This window comes from Sebastes fasciatus, chromosome 8 (genome assembly GCF_043250625.1).
Source record: "Sebastes fasciatus isolate fSebFas1 chromosome 8, fSebFas1.pri, whole genome shotgun sequence".
NCBI lineage: Eukaryota > Metazoa > Chordata > Actinopteri > Perciformes > Sebastidae > Sebastes > Sebastes fasciatus.
This window is the reverse complement of record NC_133802.1, coordinates 28946618-28965642: the sequence shown is the minus strand read 5'-3', so window position 1 is coordinate 28965642 and position 19025 is coordinate 28946618. Positions and strand designations below refer to the sequence as shown.

General features: G+C 40.2%; 2 protein-coding genes across 6 annotated transcripts in view; both read right to left on the bottom strand.

Annotated features, from left to right (window-relative positions):
• Window positions 1-489: 489 nt before the first annotated feature.
• On the bottom strand, window positions 490-8411 carry LOC141773124 (ER membrane protein complex subunit 3-like). 2 transcript variants are annotated; one of them, XM_074644813.1, is made up of 9 exons: window positions 8275-8411; window positions 6292-6492; window positions 6091-6148; window positions 5122-5215; window positions 4825-4929; window positions 4166-4247; window positions 3152-3231; window positions 2311-2393; window positions 490-1619 (listed from the first exon to the last, which is right to left on the bottom strand). In XM_074644813.1, the coding sequence occupies exons 2-9, from the start codon at window positions 6444-6446 to the stop codon at window positions 1491-1493; spliced, it is 786 nt and encodes a 261-aa protein (XP_074500914.1). In that variant the 5' UTR covers window positions 6447-6492; window positions 8275-8411; the 3' UTR covers window positions 490-1490. The 2 variants fall into 2 exon arrangements, with proteins under 2 accessions (XP_074500914.1, XP_074500915.1); XM_074644814.1 differs by having other exon boundaries at window positions 7981-8352.
• Window positions 8412-10417: 2006 nt separating this feature from the next.
• The window catches only part of LOC141773122 (IQ motif and SEC7 domain-containing protein 1-like), a 152752-nt gene continuing 144144 nt past the window's right edge, over window positions 10418-19025 (bottom strand). For 3 of the 4 annotated variants that reach the window (XM_074644809.1, XM_074644811.1, XM_074644810.1), the window contains 2 exons: window positions 18884-18933; window positions 14882-17995 (listed from right to left, as the gene is read on the bottom strand). In XM_074644809.1, the coding sequence (XP_074500910.1) occupies window positions 16757-17995; window positions 18884-18933 (1289 nt within the window). In that variant the 3' untranslated portion in view covers window positions 14882-16756. Of the gene's footprint in view, window positions 13473-14881; window positions 17996-18883; window positions 18934-19025 lie in introns of those variants that run through there. The other variant, XR_012595014.1, reaches the window with a different exon arrangement.

Genomic DNA, 19025 nt, shown 5'->3' with positions numbered 1-19025 from the left:
AATTTAGACCTAAAAAAAGGTCCAGTGTGTTGGATTTGGCGGCACCTAGCGGTGAGGTTGCAGATTGCAACCAACTGAAACCTCCTGTGTGCCAAGCGTGTTGGAGAACTACGGTGGCCGACGTGAAAACATGAATGTCGGCTCACTATTTAGATATAAACAGCTCATTCTAAGCTAACGAAAACACGATTCTTATTATCAGGTGATAATACACTAATGAAAACATACTTATTAATATTATATTCCATTTCTGCCAATAGAACCCCCTTAATGTCACACACTGGTCCTTTAAAGTCTACTTCCGTCCACCTTGTGCATACATGCAAGTAGTATTTTTACCTGCACAACCATGTTGGTTGTGCAGGTAAAAATACTACTTCCCAACACCACTAAAACAAACATTCGTCTGCTTACCGGGTTTCATGCAAAAAGCAGTTGCTTATGAAGAGATGGTAGACCTGGGTGTACAATTAGACGAGAGAAATCCAATTAGTTGTGATGGCACCTTTTATTAAACCGTTGCACTCACTTCAAGTCGCTCAGCTGGATGACCACAGTGTAGAAAAGTACATGCAAAGTGTCCGTCCTGCAGGGTGAAAACATGAACGCCTGCCGTCATTTAAAACGTCCCAGTCGTCTTTAAACGCCGCTTCCGATTTCTGCGTCGCGCCCCAAGAGAAACATCTTCCTGAGAGGATTCGTCTGTTACGACCTGGTGCAGAATCTGCTGGTTTGCTGAAACAAACCCGGTGTTCTGGAACATTTGGGAAACGTTCTATAACTCGTCTGCTCCGCGCTTCAGAGCGAGGAGGATTTAAAAGGCCGGGTTAGAACACGTGTTCTAGAACCTTTAGAACAACTAGATAATCTGTATCCTGGAACACTGAATACACAAAAACAGCAAATATTTGAATGAAAATTCATTCTTGACATTTGGCAAAAAAAAGTTAACTCAAGGTGCAAGTTTTTTTTAAATAATATACGGTATACCAACCGTACAACTGCGCCAACAACTTCATTTGCAAACAAAGACAAGAGATTGGTTGGAAAACTCTGGAAAAAGCTAGTGCGTGGGATTATTTAAAACCTAGTTACTTTCTTTAAATTATCAGAATGTTTAATATAAACATGGGCCATGTTCTAAATTACTATTGACAATCATAAGTGAGCAATTAGCTGAAATCTCAAGACACTGAATCATCATTAAATTATTAATCTACACGTCTAACATCTGAAGGCATCACGGAGTGCAGAACTTTTACACACTTAGAATTTGGAGGCTCATAAAAAGGCAGAAAGTGAATAAAGTGCCTGAGGTAGCGAATACAGTGATCAGCTGAATTTATCTACTTCTAGGATTTGTGTAAACTGTGTTCCAGGACCGTTAGAATTATCACGGTGTTCTAGAATGTTCAGAACAGATTCTATTGTGAAGACAGAGTTCTAGAACCTTTCACAGACGTTCCAGAGCTCGCGGGTCCACGTCGTCTCTAGAACATGGTGGACTTGATGTCCTGGCTGAAGGACGTTCCAAAATGAAGGTCTCTGGACATCAGCTCGTCCTCCACGTTCTCCAATGCCCACTTGTGTTCCACGATCTCCAGCGCCTCCCACTCACTCTGACACAAACAAACACACAAACAAAGGGAGATGTGAGTCCCAGTATTTAATACAGTCGGTGCATCCAGAGCTCAACATTCAGGGCGTAAGTGGAATGCCTCAAGCCGTTGTCCAATCGGGAAAGTGAAAAATACGTGTGATTTTTATGAGGGATGCCGATGGTTATAAGCTGATATTCAGTTAAAAAAAAAAATTCGATCGGGAGATCGGCATTGATGCTTTCCAGTCGCCGCCGATCCCTGATAATGCTACATTGCGAACAACAATTCTGTGTTGGAATCGGCAGGAGGAGAGCTAGTCAACGTTAGCTGTAAACTGCTGGTGAGCAGCACGTTAACGGAGCTCCATTGAGTTCCATTGATGTCCATGCTCTAGTCAGTAAAAATGATCATTGAGCAAAGGTAAATTAATAACTAACTTACTAAAGTCTGCTAGCCGCTAGGCTAATTCATGCAGTGTAAAATACAGGAAAAAAATCAAATAAATCGTCCATCCTGCTTTTGATGATTCCGATGGTCAAAATCGGAAGTTAATTTCGATCGATTTCTGATCTAGAATCGAAATCGGGACAGCCCTAGTATGTATACAGCTGTCCTTGGCCACAACACAAAAAACACTCGAATGTAATCTGTGATCAAAAAAAAAAAATCAAACCATTAATTTGATTTTTTGACTTTGTTAACGTCTCACCTTGAAAGCCTTGTTGGGGTCGGGAGGCATCGCCATGGCAGCACCCGTCATCTGGTCCTGCATGATCCGTGACTGGTCAGCAGCTACGAGGTAACAACAACGTCAACATCAACATCAATGAAATCAAACAAACCAACTGTCATGTCTGAACTGTCTTTAGTTAAAACATAAAACAGTTTGAACACCAGCTGCGTTTCAACGGGCACACTTTGTATTTACAAGTTCACAAAAATCTTATTATTTATGTTCATAGTTTTACAAAAAAATATGTCTAACAAATGGGAGACGAGCTCAGTTAACTCACTTCTCTGTAAGGCTGGACTGAATGTCATATTTTTACATTCAAAGCTTCTATTGAGGTTTTTGAATGAAGCTTTAAATGTCTTTCATCATATTTCATCACCCTAAAAAAAAATCTTGAACAAAATCCTCAATTTATTATTTTATTCAATAAAGTGATTCATCAGATTAAATGACATCTATCATATGAAACTAAAAAACCGTAACAATCCTTTGGTACCAACCATGTCATACTGGCTCGTCGGGAAGGAGGTTAAATAACGCTCCAAACTTGCGCAAAATTTTGGCGAGGAAAAAACTGTCATGGCCATTTTCAAAGGGGTCCCTTGACCTCTGACCTCAAGATATGTGAATGAAAATGGGTTTTATGGGTACCCACGAGGCTCCCCTTTACAGACATGCCCACTTTATGATAATCACATGTAGTTTTTTGAATGCAGTATAAATGTGTTATTTTTCGCCTATTCTAAAATGGTGTGTTGGAATATTTCTGCATACTGTGTTCACCTATCAGTGGGATACAAAGGGAGAAAAGACTCACCATTGTCCTGTCCCAGTATGAGGCTGTACATGCTCCTCAGTCCAAACACATTCAGGAAGTACCAGGACGCCGAACTCACCCTGCATGTTGTCCAATATCAAATAAACAGGACATTATGAAATAAACACAGGCAAAATATACACAAGCATGAAAGTGTGAAAACTCAGCCCTTTGTTATGAAGTGATCAGTTTTTACTGTTATTTAAAGCCCCCCTCCAGGGTATTTTGGCTTTTTCTATGATATTTTATATTTATTTGAGTTATTTACTGACTAAGTTGATTAGCAACACTGTTTGGCCTTTTTTTTTGACAAATAACTTAATTTAAATTTAAAAAAAGGTTGATGATAAAATGGAAATATGACATCTGATTATAGTAGAAGCTGCAGGTCAAAGGTCATCCTCCAAGCTGCAGATTCACTCATGACCGTTTGAGTCTGAACAGCAAACTGATAAATCTGTTTATCTGTCCGCTAATTCTTGTCTCACTTATGGTCTGATTAACAGTAAATTCATCTAAACTGGGTTGAAAAACGATGCAATCTGATTGCCATGGTAATGAATTACATCTGACTATTAAATCTAAAGTCAAACTGGCTGGAGGGTGACTGTAACTTAATTTAACTTCACAACACCAGTTTTTCTTAGTTTCAGTGGCATAGTGACACTTTTATCACAAAGTCTTTATTTGTTAATCAAGATAAATGGAGTCAGTTATGTGACTGGCTGCCCTCTCATTCAGACTGAAGCTATATTATATTATATATATATATATTACACAATATTATTATTTTGGGTCTCCATTAAGGATATACACCCAATCAATGACACTTTGGTTTTTGTTTTTTTGTTGAGGTTAATTCAATATTTCACATTATAAATAGAACTCTGGATTGACACTGCTGTTATATATGGACAGTCATTATTTTGAGCAAATTATTCATTTTTGTCTAAACTAACACGATTGCATGATACTGTTGGTAAATGTTTGGTGTGGTGAGGTGATGTCTTTTACCAGGAGGCGTCCAGCGACAGCAGGTCGATCCCTCTCTGTAACATCGGCTTGAACCTCAGAGTCAGAGGGAACGGCACCTTGGCTGCATGACGACAACAAAGACATCATAAACAATCATATAAGCTTCAGTAGGCAGAATAGGTTTGGCATCATTGGGCAAAACTGCCATAATAACCGTTAAGCATATTGTAAATCAAGTGTTCTGAGAGATAACTAGACTTCTACTGCACCTCCAAATCTAGCAACCATTTGCATATTTTACCAGCATTTGGCTGGTGGCCGGTGCTAATTTCCAACCCTGGTCGCACTGGTTTAAAACAGTGGATGTGCTTTTCAATCTGCCACAGTATTTAAAAACAGAGCTATAGACTCAGGTTGTATTATCAAAACTTTCAAACAAACAACAATGAAAGACTACGTGTATTCTAGAATTTGGCCAGCAGATGTCGCTAATTTTGACTATCAAATGCTTTACAAGTGAACCATTTTCAAAACAGCTGCTCCAGTGATTCAGATTTTCTACAGAGGACGAAGCCTTTTTCGTGACATATTTGGAGAGATTAGCATCAAACATGTTACTCAAAATTGTAGTTTATTTCTAATAGTGAACAACTAAACAGTGTGTGATGGTATTAATGACTGAGAACAAAAGAACTCACTTATGACGAATCCAGAGAAAGCCCAGTTGATCCATCCACCGATCACAATCATGGGCAGGACGTTGGTGAGGTTTCCCTTCATCATGTCTGTCAACATGCTGCTGTCTGCAACAAGCACACAAACACACAGACATTTTAGTGTTTGTACTGCACCACATGAAGGCAGAATAAAAATCTGTGAGATCAGAGGCCTGTACTATGAAGCGAGTTCAACATAACCAGGGTATCTTCGTCTACTGTCAGCAGAATGGCACATTTTACAAACCAAGAGCAAACTATATCAAGATAAACACACACCTGTCATGGGGTTCTTGGGGACGACCTTCCTCTTGACCGTCTTGAAGAAGCCGGTCTCTGCGTCATTGAAGTAATGTTTCCTCATGGCGAAAGACTGAAAAAGTGAAAACATGTTTACACAAAACATCTCAAAGCTTTTCACTTTAAACAGAGACACATCCACTGTAAGTCTTGTAGGATTTAAATGTCTACGATACAGATTTTCAGCCACTCTTGCCGATTTACACCCACATAACTTTGTATTTTACATTCTCTAATCTACCAGTAATCATAGTTTTATTTCCTTTTAATTACAACACAATGAAGACACAAAATATTTAAAAAATAATAAATGGGAAAATAATAAATGTAACCCTTAAAAAAGGAAACGTAGATCAAAATAATTGTTTAGTTATTTAAAATCACAAGTCTATCCTGGCTGCAGGATAATGAGGTCAAAATGAAGCTGTCGGTTTTAAGTGTAAATGTTTCATATATCTTTCTGAGAGAAATCTTAGTGTTTGCTTTGTGGAGTTAATTTAAACAGAACAAAGTGTTTATCACTATTCATAACACATAAAAATACCACAATATGATTACAGTTACAGGTAGTAAAGACTGTGTTAAGACCAACATGAGCACTGCCCCAAAATACAACAAAGGCTCCGACACAGAGGTTGATGCCTGTTGGGTTTGAGTTTCCCATTTTATGATTTGAGCATATTTCTTATGTTAAATGCATTACCTGTGAGGGTTTCTGGACAATATTTGTCATTGTTTTGTGTTGTTAATTGATTTCCAGTAATAAATATATACATACATTTGCATAAAGCAGCATATTTGTCCACTCCCATGTTGATATGAGTATAAAATACTTGACAAATCTCCCTTTAAGGTACATTTTGAACAAATAAAAAACTGTGATTAATCGCGAATAGATATTTTAATCAATTGATAGCCCTACTTTGATTCGATTCCCAGTGAACTTACCTGTCGGGGAATGTACTTTCCATTCTCTCTGAGGATGCGGCTGCGCAGGAGCACCTGGCTGAACAGAAACACCAACATAATCTCTGATTAGTGACAGTGCAGTCCAAAGCAGTGAGCACATTCTGCAGCGTCACTACAAACATTAAAAACGTAATATGTTGCAGGACAAACGCGGGCCCAGCAGACTAAACTGAGTCTCACCTGTCAGAAACCTGCTCCAGGTCGACCTTCTTGTCGCTGTGGAGGAGCTGGGTGACGTAGTGACGGATGATCCCGACAAAGAAGGTGATGAAGACGATGGGCAGGACCACCCACATCCGAATGCTGGAGTCCAGCAGGAGCTCTGGGCCGGCCATCGCTCTCTGTTCAACCAGCCAACCGAGACACAGACGGGAAGACGCTCTGAAAGAGGAAAATAACTTTTCATATTTAAGGGCCAAAAATATATACAGATTTCAGATATACAGATTCTTTACACAGCATTTAGACCACCATGTGAAACCACATTGACTCAAATCATTATAATGATTACAACTCTTTAAGGCAGTGTTGACATGTTCAGTTAGAAGGAAGATAAGATCCTTCAGATTAGAGCCTTTTAGGGGCCTTAAATCAAAAAGGTGAATATGTATATGATAGGATACAGTGGTGGAATATAACAAAGTACATTTACTCAAGTAATGTACTTCAAGGTACTTGTTCTTTCTATTACATATACTTTTGTACTTACTTACATTTTAAATGCAGGACTTTAACTTGTAATTGGAGCTGAAAAAAACAACTAAATGATTAGACTGAAAAATCAATCGACAACTATTTTGATTTGATTTTCTGATGTTTTAGAGAGCAATTAATCAAAAAAATAGGCAACAGTTTAAACAATAATAATAATAATGGTAAATTTGCAGCCCTACAGTAACGTTACTTATAATGGAGTAAATTTTTTTAAACTGTTGTATTTCTCTTTCTACTTCAGTAAAGGATCTGAGTAGTTGTACCTTAAAGAACCTTACCTTAAAGAAAGAAAGGTTACAGTTAAGACGTACACGACGTTAAATATCAATAATATTTACATATACATTTTTAGATACATACATTAGGTAGGTGTATATATAATGAAAATAATTCCACCACTGTATCCTATCATATAAATATTCACCTTTCAGATTTAAGGCCCCTAAAAGGCTCTGATCTGAAGGATCTTATCTTCCTTCTAACTGAACATGAGAACACTCTGCCTTAAAGAGTCGTAATCATTATAATGTTATGAATCAATGTGGTTTCACATGGTGGTCTAAATACTGTGTCAAAAGATGATCCATCAAAGTAATTGCAATCTGTATATATTGTTGTCCCTTAAATATTAAAATATCTATAATATTATTAATATTTAACGTGTTTTAAACTGTTGGATTTCTCTTTCTACTTAAGTAAAGGATCTGAGTACTTGTTCCACCACTGGTAATAAACGCACCTCACCTTAAAGACAAGACAAGTTACACTTAAGATGTAAACGACGTTAAATATTAATAATAATTTTTAGCTTTGGCCCAGTAACACATTAACACAGTAACACATGAACACATGAACACATGAACAGATTAACACAGTAACACATGAACACATGAACACATGAACAGATTAACACATTAACAGATTAACACAGTAACACATTAACACAGTAACACATGAACACATTAACAGATTAACACATTAACACATTAACACAGTAACACAGTAACACATGAACACATGAACACATGAACACATGAACACATGAACACATTAACAGATTAACACAGTAACACATTAACACATTAACACAGTAACACATTAACACATTAACACAGTAACACATTAACACAGTAACACATGAACACAGTAACAGACCTGTTAAAGGCAGCAGAGGCCTGGAGAGCAGCTAACTGACACCTGACCACTCTGAATGGAGCTAGCCGTTAGCCGTTAGCTTTAGCCGTTAGCATTAGCCGCTGTTTAACCGAATGGGGAGTTAGCTAGAGAAGCTAGCCGGCTAACGGAGCTAAAGCTAACCGAGTTACTCTTTCACCCTTTAAATTACTGTTTCTACAAAACCGTTTATCCCAATAACAGTCCAGTTTGTTTCATTATACACCGAGGAACTCAGCGAATATTCATAATGATATGTATGAAAGCGTGACTCACCACATTTATACACTTTGTGAATCAACAGAAACGCGCAGCAGCAGTTTACAGCACGACGAAGCACTTCCGGCTCGAGCGGAAGTGCTTCTTCTTCTTCTGTAAGGTTTATTGGCGGTTGGCAAACAGGATTTGATGCATTACCGCCACCAACTGGTCTGGAGTGTGGATCATTCTGGCTAATAATTACTATAATTACTATATCCCCCAAAAAATAAAAATAAAAATAAAAATAAAAATAAAAATAAAAATAAAAATAAAAATAAAAATAAAAATAAAAATAAAAATAAAAATAAAAATAAAAATAAAAATAAAAATAAATAAAAATAAAAATAAAAATAAAAATAAAAATAAACAAAACAAACAACCTCATATTTCTTTCAGAGTTTTTTTTTTTTTTTACATTTTGGTTATTTTTGGTAGCTGTAAGTTATGTTCATGTTTCAGAGCCGTGGTCGGGGCCATAGACTCTAACTTACTGATATTTCAGAGCCGTGGCCCCAATAGAAAACGTTTTCAGAGTTTTGTTTTTCTTTACATTTTGGTTATTTTTGGTAGCTGTAAGTTATGTTCATGTTTCAGAGCCGTGGTCGGGGCCATAGACTCTAACTTACTGATATTTCAGAGCCGTGGTCGGGCCATAGATTCTAACTTACTGATATTTCAGAGCCGTGGCCCCAATAGAAAACGTTTTCAGAGTTTTGTTTTTCTTTACATTTTGGTTATTTTTGGTAGTTGTAAATTATGTTCACGTGCACTAATACACCAATAATAATATCTATGTCTCTATTGCATATATTGCATTTCTGGAAAAGGGATCCCTCTTCTATTGCTCTTTCTGGGGTTTCTCCCTTTAATTGTTTTGTGGACTTTTTCGTTATCTGAATCGAGGGTCTGAGGATAGAGGGTGTCATACGCTTTACAAATGCTTCAGGCTTCAGACGATGACAATCTGTCAAATAATTTTTCTTTGGATGATGCTGAATTTAGATTTTCTAAACTGAATATAACCTTGGTAATTTTAATTCCCCACCCAGTTCATTTAAAATTTCCAGCGATCTACCTGTTGAGAAATGTACCGAGAGTTACATTATAAGAAGATCTAGTTTAATGTCACCTGAAATAACTTGACTGTATTTAGTTACTGTAGTAACTCAAAGAAAAAGAAAAAGAAAAAGAAAAGAAAAAGAAAAGAAAAGAAACAACCTCATATTTTTCCAATCATATTAATTTGTCTAAGATACTGAAATAATGTTCTATAACACTCATTTAGTGAGTTCTTTTGTAGAATATCTATTAAATCAAAGTGTACTTTAATCTCTTTGAGGCCTTGACTCAAATGCCTTCTTTCTTCCTCATATCTCTCACAATGCAATATGACATGCTCCACCGTTTCCTCTTGTCCACAATAATTACATTTACCTGTGTCATGTTTACCTATTTTAAATAGTGTGCTGTTTAGTCCAGTGTGTCCAAATCTAAGTCTTGATATGACTGTCTCATCGAGCGGAAGTACTGATCACCTGATAGCGAAAAATAAATTAAAAATATATATATATATTTTTGTAAAACTATGTACGTAAATAAATACAGCCCAATTGCTTTATTGTCATAAAAAAATATAAAAACAAGACGTTTAAAAAAATAAATAAGGCTAGAATAAAAACATTTTATATCATATCAGTTGCGGAGGAAGTATAATAATTATAGTTAGACAAATTTAGGAAAATTGAATTAGAGTATATGTATGGCTCAATAAGGAAGCTGGTTAATAATTAATAATGATAGAATGAGTTTATTTAGCTTCAGAAGGAGGATTTTCACTTCATCCTTCAGTTTATCACAAACATTCAACATTCAACTCATCAATACCTGGTTTTACCTGGACAGGAAGGAACTAAAGCTGTCAGATACATGTAGTGGAGTAAAAAGTATAAAGTTGCATCAAATGGAAATACTGAAGTAAAGTACAAGTACCTTGCCTCTAACGCTGTTCTCAACTCACAGATATGAGATTGATATCCATCGAACATCTCACTCTCAGAAAGAAAGCAACTAATTGTATTTCCTGAAGGGTGTGTGCGTGTGTGTGTGTGTGTGTGTGTGTGTGTGCGTGTACAATCAGCCAAACAAAACAGGACACGTCTTTTCATCAACATGAACAGATTTTTTATATCTTTAGAGCAATAAATATTTCCACTTTTTTTCCATATCTCTGCAATTTCAAAAACAAAGTACAAGTAATATATATTTATATACACAGCTAAAATTTTCCATACATAATTTTTAAAATAATGTTGTCTCTGTTGACACATATTTGACACTGTACTCATACAATTTTACAAGGACTATTCCAGTCTCTCTTTGCTCTACATTATAAACAAGAAATATGTTTTCTCCACAAAGCGGTCCAATGTGTTGTTACGTACAACTTAGACCCAAGTCCATCGCCCTTGTATTGATACACACAACACAGACTGCCTTTACACAGGAACAGAAGAATCCAACATTTTAACTTTATTTGAACCAGATCTGATGTGCTTTTTTATTTTTTTAAATATTCCCTGTTTTGCCTGCAGCAGTCAGACCAGATCTGTTTCTATTGGCGTTAAAAAGCAGATCTTCCATTCCGGTGTAAACGCAGCCACACACAAACTGCCCTCTGCGGAGCAAAGTGAGTACTCGCATTGTTATTTTTCATATAATGATGGTTATGTACATTCATGTTTATAATACAATTTCATTCAGTGCAGATACTGTAATAAATACTACATGCAAACCGATAGTGGAGAGCAGGCCCGGGCAGAAAAAAAAAGTATTTAAATTGAGCATTTAAAGGACCATACCTGTGTTTTTGTATGTTCTTAAATGCAAATACTGTTCATTACTTCTGCAAACCATGCAGTACATTTTAGATTGATTTCCGACCTTCCGGGCAGCCTGATTTTAGTTTATCTCAATGAAAATCCTTGCAGAGACTTACATCCTGCAGCACAAAGCTAATCCATCACAGATAATTTGCCTTTAACCATTTCATTTGAGATTGGATGGATGGTTGCTGCAAGTATTGCATTGATGAGCTTTGTTGTTGCTGGTTGTCTGCTCGCCGTTTCAAACGGGAAACGGGCGGCCTGCTAGTAAACTTTCCGTTATTCCGTCTAAACAATCCACCGAAATCTACTTCTGAAAACATTGGCGAGAAATGGGCTATACCACCGCTGGATGTTGTTTCATTTTAGAACTAGATTGCCTAGTTTTACAGCTTGGTCCAAGTTTCGTGAGCCAGACGCGTCGCACTGGACGGGCTCATTTGCATAAAGGACTGTTCCTGCCTTTTCATTTTGAAAGAGCAACGGCCAATGAGGAAACTCCGACAGTCGGCCGACCAATCGTGTAACTTCATCACTGAGTGACAGACTTTTGCGTTTGTAGGGCTGACCCTCTACGGTCCAGCCAAAAAAACAGCAAGAGAGCAATATAGTTCCAACACCGTTGGTGCTTGGTCTCCTAATAAATGTTGACAGTGATGGATTATCTATCTAGAGATTGACACTGAAACCAAACGCTGCCCAAAGGAAGGAAACAAATTTAAAAACTGAAGGGATGATTTGGAAAAGGGTTGACAGTAATGTAAAGTACAACATTCAATTTGCAGTTGATAGGCAACAACATGCAAAAGCATGGGTACGGTACTTTAAAATGGGAACTTTAGTGAGGATGTGCTTGATTCAGCTCGGGCACGCAGCGGAGCAGGGTGAAATGTTGTGCAATCCCGTACGAGGTAGGTTTGATCCAGTGCTCCTCGACAACTTTGTGTTGTTATTTCAAGTGTGTTTAGTTCATTGTTTTATCGTGGATTATTAGACATGGTGTTACTTTAAGTGTTTCTGTAGGTGATTGCAGATACATGATGGGGACCCAACAGTCCACAGTTCCTAGCAACTCGGCATGTATTGTTTATCTGTATGGTTTTAAAAGGTTGTTTGGTAGCAGAAGTGTTGCTTGTTTCCATTAAAAGGTTGGTGAGAGGCTTCGCTGAGGCTTCGTGATGATTCAGAGGTGTGTGTGTGTTTGCAAAAGTCTGCGGGGGTGAGTGAAAGTAATTATCACAGTCTGTATGAAAAATATTAGAACATATTAGTTGTATGTTAGTCACAGAAAATTCTTTGTTGTTTTGTTGTAAACATATTAAAAATTAAAAAGGTTTTAGTACTTCCATAAGATGCCCAAATCAGAAAAGAAAAAAAGAAATCATCTCACACTCGTAAGCACATAACAAAATTAAAAATGCTAAAAATACAAAACAGCCCAAGGAGTACATTATGTTAGTAGAAGCTTGTCACACAACAATATTGATAATAATATCAGTAGCACACTCTAAAAAGTCAAAGGGGTTCTTCAGATTGAAAATGATAGGGGACCCAAGACGGTTCCCTGAGGAACTCCGTCAATTGATTATAATCCATGACGGTGTTTCCACAAACCTCAAAAACAAAAGGCTTCTACAAAAACATTTAAGGGATTTTTATTGTTTAGTTTATCTAGTGAGGAACCCAAAGTTGCTCGAATAGGCTGAAGAACCCTGATGAACGTTTGGTTTTTAGAGCATACATTTTGTTAATTCAAGCAACCTCAGTTACAGATCGATGCTGTTGGCCCCATTGAAAATAGAACACACTGTACAGTTAATATCTACAGTAGGCGCATTCACGTAATCACAGGGAAACTAAAAATCATGTCATTAAGGTTTGCATTCAGAACATCAGAGGAATTTCCCATCATCCACCAGTGAAACGCTGGTAAATATTCATATGAGGCTGACAAAACCTGCCACTTTGACAGGAAAGCAACAAGCACTGAGAGGTTTATTTCTAGTCAAAAAGTACAAATGGCTGGTAAAATAGTTCAAAAGGTCGAAGAACTTTCTATCAGCCATCACGGGCTTCCTGCCCTGACATCCGGCGATCTCGATCAAATGGAGAGAGCGAGAAAATACACTTTTAATACTGGCGTGGTAACACAAAGTGCAAAAATAATGTGTAAAAATGAGTTTGTTCAAGAATATTTCACTTAGTGCTGCGTGACGGTGAAACATATTCTGCACTCCAGTCCTGTGAGATGTTAGCAAGTCCTTCAAGATGAAATGAGGTCCAGTTTTCAGGTTCCTTTGTTGGATGACGAGGGAGACGAAGGCCTCAGTCCTTGAGGCAGATTTTTTAAAAATGCAGTTAATGGCTTGAAGTTTCTTATTCTGAATGAATACAATCAATCAATATATTAGTGGTTTAGATGCTGCATCGTCTTTATATTCCAAGGTGGTCTTTCTTGAACATTATTTCTTATGATCATTTCATACCATCCCTCCGTCTGAAGGCACCTTATTCTCCATTTTACAACATGAGCAGTGAATGTGGAATTAAACTTTCACCTAAAGATCACCAGAAATGTTTTGAAGAGTTCACATCCTTTCCAGAAAAAAATAACACTGTTTGGACTGGGTGGGAAATTAATCATTATTTCTAATTAGCCAAACATGTCTGTCTGTGGCTGGGGAAATAAGGCCCGACATGCTTTTGTGAACATACATGTATACATTTTTTTGTGTTTCCAAATGCTTTAAATGTAGGGAAGACAAAAGTAGTGTAGTTAGTGCTAAATGTCTTAGAGCGTTTGTCAACATTACAACTTATCTTCTGATCTTGAGACAAAAACTAGTGTTCATGTTTAGTTTATGAGCTCAGTGTCCTGATAATGATTTAACTTTATCTGAAGTTAATATCTGATAATATCTGAAGCGACTAGCAAACCATCCCATGAACGACTCTTCTCTCCCCCCTACCTATATAGTTATGACAATATTAAAGATCCAACATTAAACTGACAGAAGGCTGCGACTCCAGCACCACGGACAGCACCATGGATCTATCAATACATAGTTAGGCTGATGATATTTCAGAGCCATGGTCGGGGCCATAGATTCTAATTTACTGATATTTCAGAGCCGTGGTCGGGGCCATAGATTCTAACTTACTGATATTTCAGAGCCATGGTCGGGGCCATAGATTCTAACTTACTGATATTTTAGAGTCGTGGTCGGGGCCATAGATTCTAACATACTGATATTTCAGAGCCGTGGTCGGGGCTATAGATTCTAACATACTGATATTTCAGAGCTGTGGTCGGGGCCATAGATTCTAACTTAATGATATTTCAGAAACGTGGTCGGGGCCATAGATTCTAACTTACTGATATTTGAGAGCCATGGTCGGGGCCATAGATTCTAACTTACTGATGTTTCAGACACGTGGTCGGGGCCATAGATTCTAACTTACTGATATTTCAGAGCCATGGTCGGGGCCATAGATTGTAACTTACTGATATTTCAGAAACGTGGTCGGGGCCATAGATTGTAACTTACTGATATTTCAGAGTCGTGGTCAGGATCATAGATTCTAACTTACTGATATTTAAGAGCCATGGTCGGGGCCATAGATTCTAACTTACTGATATTTAAGAGCCGTGGTCGGGGCCATAGATTCTAACATACTGATATTTCAGAGCCGTGGTCGGGGCCATAGATTCTAACTTAATGCCGTGGCCCCAATTTCAGAATTTTGTTTTCTTTACATTTTGGTTATTTTTGGTAGCTGTAAATTATGTTCATGTGCATTAGCTGACACCAATAATAATATCTATGTCTCTATTGCATATATTGCATTTCTTGAAAAGGGATCCCTCCTCTATTGCTCTTTCCGAGGTTTCCCCCTTTAATTGTTTTGTGGACTTTTTTGTTATCTGAATCGAGGGTCTGAGGATAGAGGGTGTCATACACTTTACAAATGCTTCAGGCTTCAGCCAATGACAATCTGTCAAAGAATTTCTCTTTGGATGATTCACAATTTAGATTTTCTAAAATGAATGTAACCTTTGTAATTTTAATTTCCCACCCAGTTCATTTAACATTTCCAGCAATCTACCTGTTGAGAAATGTACAGAGAGTTACATTATAAGAAGATCTTGTTTAATGTAACCTGAAATAACTTGACTGTATTTAGTTACTGTAGCTCCCTGGCTTCATTAAAGGCAGACAATCCAGTGAAATAAAAGGACTCTGTTTCCCAGACTGCACCCTGTTTGGCACCTTTCAGCGTAATCTCCTTCCTCGGCAACATAAAGGGTCACATACAATATGGAGCATGAAATACAGTTGATATATATTATAATTTCTGACAAATTCAGGCTAATACTTTCAAATATACCGGGACACTTGCAGGGGAGAATTCACTGGTTTAGTACAAATTATCAAATAAATCCCCCTTTAAAAGAATAAATTATTGGGAAAATTGCAACGTCAACCATCCCAATTTAAAAGTCCCAATCCAAAACAACGATGTAGTGCCCCCTGCTGAAACCCTGTAATCCACAAACACTAAAGGCTTTTAGTTATTTTTGCAAAACACAAAGGTAAAAAGACACCTGTAGTTTTTGTTATGATGGCTTATTTAAAGTTTTTAAAAAAGTTTATTGTAGAAAGCAAAGTCTTCAGTAACCTTCACTAATGCACTTTTTATGGTCAAATAAATGCTGGATTGGGGCTCTAAATTACGACAAATCCCTCCCCCTGCATATAGGATTTTAACCATAGACACACTGACACTCATTAGCTATTGCACAGGTCATGCATGCCTGTCTAAGACACAGAAACTGCACCATATTAATGCCTAACCACTTCTGCCTCTCAGTAACACCTCATGGCTTGTAATATGTCAACAACCAAAACAATGGTACAAGTGCTTTTTGTGCGAAAAAACAAAGTGGTGCAAGACTAGTGTGATTTTTGGAATACTGTAAAAGGACTCGTCGCGTTCTCAGGCTTCCTAAAAACCTGAACTGTCCCATCAACCAATACCGTACATAGTGTCAGCGTCAAGCGCCGACCCTTGTGTTAAATTCACAGGCACTGCTCCCTTCACGTCTGGTCCCTGAACCATTTGTCCACAACAGCAACTCACAACTTCGTACTCACAATATGACACGAACACGTCCTCTGGAGTCCCGGGCCTCCTCTGAAGGGCACTACGAAAGGGAAGATGGAGGAGACTTTCACCAGGACGGTAGGACTACCGGTGTGTGGGACTTTTTCTTTCAGCCTCGTGTGACTGAAAACGCCGTGATTTACGTTCTTGGTGCTGGTTGCTCCATGGGCAGGTTTTCCAGGAGCCCCTACAGGGTACAAGTTGCCCAACAAACGTCTTTCAGTATGTGTGAGAGTCTCTCTACCTGCACGGGAAGTGGATGTGAAAATAACACAAGCTGAGTAATTTCCTCTTCCCCGCTCTCAGTGCTCTCTTCCTCACTAGGTGGCCATGTTGGTACGCCTGCATTTGCCCTCCTCCTCTCCTCCTCCCCCTCCGGCTCCCTCTCACTACCGCCCCCTGGTGGCTCACTGCGGGGTGGCGGACCACCGTCCTCGGCTTCTTCCTCCTCACACGACCGTGCTGATCCGGCTTACGGGTTTCGACTTGGGCCCCCCCCCTTGGCTTCCCCCCGTCCCCGGGTGCAGGGAGAGCGGGGTGTTTGGGGGAGGTAACGGGGAGTGCGGAGGGGGAGGTGGGATGGAGGATATTGGCGGATATTGGGGCGCGTAGGGCTGCGTAGGCGTCTGGGAGACTAGGCGCGCCGAGGGCGTCTGTGGAGGCGGTGGGGAGAAGATGAAGTGGGTGGAGGGGGAAGCGGACGGGGAGGGGCTGAGCGGGGAGTGTGTGTGCACGGCGTGGTTGTGAGAGTGTGTGTGAGCGTGGGGGTGGGGCTGCGAGTGCGAGATGGTCAGCGGGAGCTTGCCCCCTCCACCCGGCCTCACTGCCGCGGGGTGCGAGTGGTAGAGTCCGTGCGGGGTAGTAGGGGTTACGGGGGAGTGTGGGGAGAGCGGCGGGGGCGTGATGAAGCCCAAATTGTAGCGTGGGTGTTGGCCGACGCCGTGTTGCATCCTCTGATGCTGCTGGGTATGAGAGGGAACGCAGCTGGACGGGCCCTGCCGCCGGAGGGGTGCAGAGAACCTGTGCGAAAGGGCATGGTGCTGCGGGGCGCTCTGCATGTGGTAGCGGTGATGGTGATGGTAGGGTGGGGGCGGCGTCTGCTGCTGCTGCTGGTGCCCAGTAACACTGACTCCTCCTCCTCCACTGTTGCCGTGGCAATACTGAGCGTGCAACGCTTGGAGCTTGGACGGCCCCCCTCCCGTACCTCCGACCCCTCCAACTCCTCCCGAGTCCAATTGGCCGAGGTTGGGCGATGGGGAGGGGCATGGGGAAGGGGAGGATGGGTGGGCGATGGGTGGTGCGGGGGCGGGGTAGTGGGGGGGTGATGATATCATCAGGGGACTCGGAGGACCCTGAGGAGTTGGTGACGTCATCGTCAGGGGACCAGGAACCTTGCCTCTGCGGCTGCCGAAGAAATTCCCCAGCAGGCCGCCGCCAGTCGGGCCTGGCCCACCCGCCATCCCTCCTCCTCCCCCAACCCCTCCCCCGCTCACGAGGGGGGAGGTGGTGACCCCCCCCTGGTTGTGACAGAGCCCCGGCCCACCCCCCACCCCTGTACCGGGGCTCTGAGTAGGGCGGTGCGGCCGGTAGGCTGCTGGAGACGAAGGGACCATCATGGGGCTGTAGGATAGACCTCCAGCATGCAGGGGGCGCTGCTGGTGAGGCCGAGGGCTGCTAATAATGGAACCCTGAGAGGAGGAGTAGAAGAAGAGGAAGAGGAGTTTGGTACAAGAGGGAGGAGAAGAACAAAGAAAAGCAGGAAAGAGAATGAAATACAGAACCAGACTACTAATTAGTTTACGATATTTAACATACCAGTGGTTTTAGTTAAAGCTCTTAGATTAGTTTCATCCAGGCAGCCACTGGTTTCAGTTCGTTTCAGTACGCGATAGAGGGTTGACCCGCGGGTCGGGTGAGCTTACTAGAAAATATCACAGGTTCGGGCAGGCGGGTCAAATCAACAAGGACGAGTCCCCGCATGCATCTGATCACCACGTTTCAAGTCTTTGCAAGTTGATTTTCATTGTACACGAACTGAAATCAACGGCTGCTTGAAAGATGAATTAAAGTCTTAAAAGTTAATGTTTGCTTTGAACAGTGTACGTGATTCGTTGTCAATGAGTTAAACAGGCAGATTTCAGGACAGACGTGCAGGAAAGGAGAAGAAGAATGAATGAAGTAAAGACAAATGGTAGCACTTAGAAAAATGTGGGGCGTCCTGGTGGCCTATCGGTTTCAACACACACCAAATAAGTGCAACATCCCCGGTTCAGTTGTGACCAGTATGACCTTTGTTGAAGGTCAAATCCCCTCTGTGTATCTACTACTAAACTATCAAATTATGAACATCCAAAGCTGGAATAATGGTTCTCCAAAGACAAACCTCTCTGTGGATATACGCATCGCCTGGTAGAGGCACGTCTCAGCCGTAAAGATGAAACGTCACAGAACATTTAGACGAAAGTATTGACAAACATGCAGTCAAACGTGTGCGTGATATGCTGCGGCGGCGGCGGCGGCGGCATGCTGGAAGGTCACACACGGCATGCTTTCAGTCCCACCCCCGACAAACTTACTTCAATGGTACTGTCCAATGACCCAACACTGTTCCTACGACCTCGCTTCCCTGTTAGCCAATCAGAATGAAGCAGGGTTAAAAAATAAATAGTTCCAACACGTAATCGCGTAAAATAACATAAACTGACGTTCTTACATTTG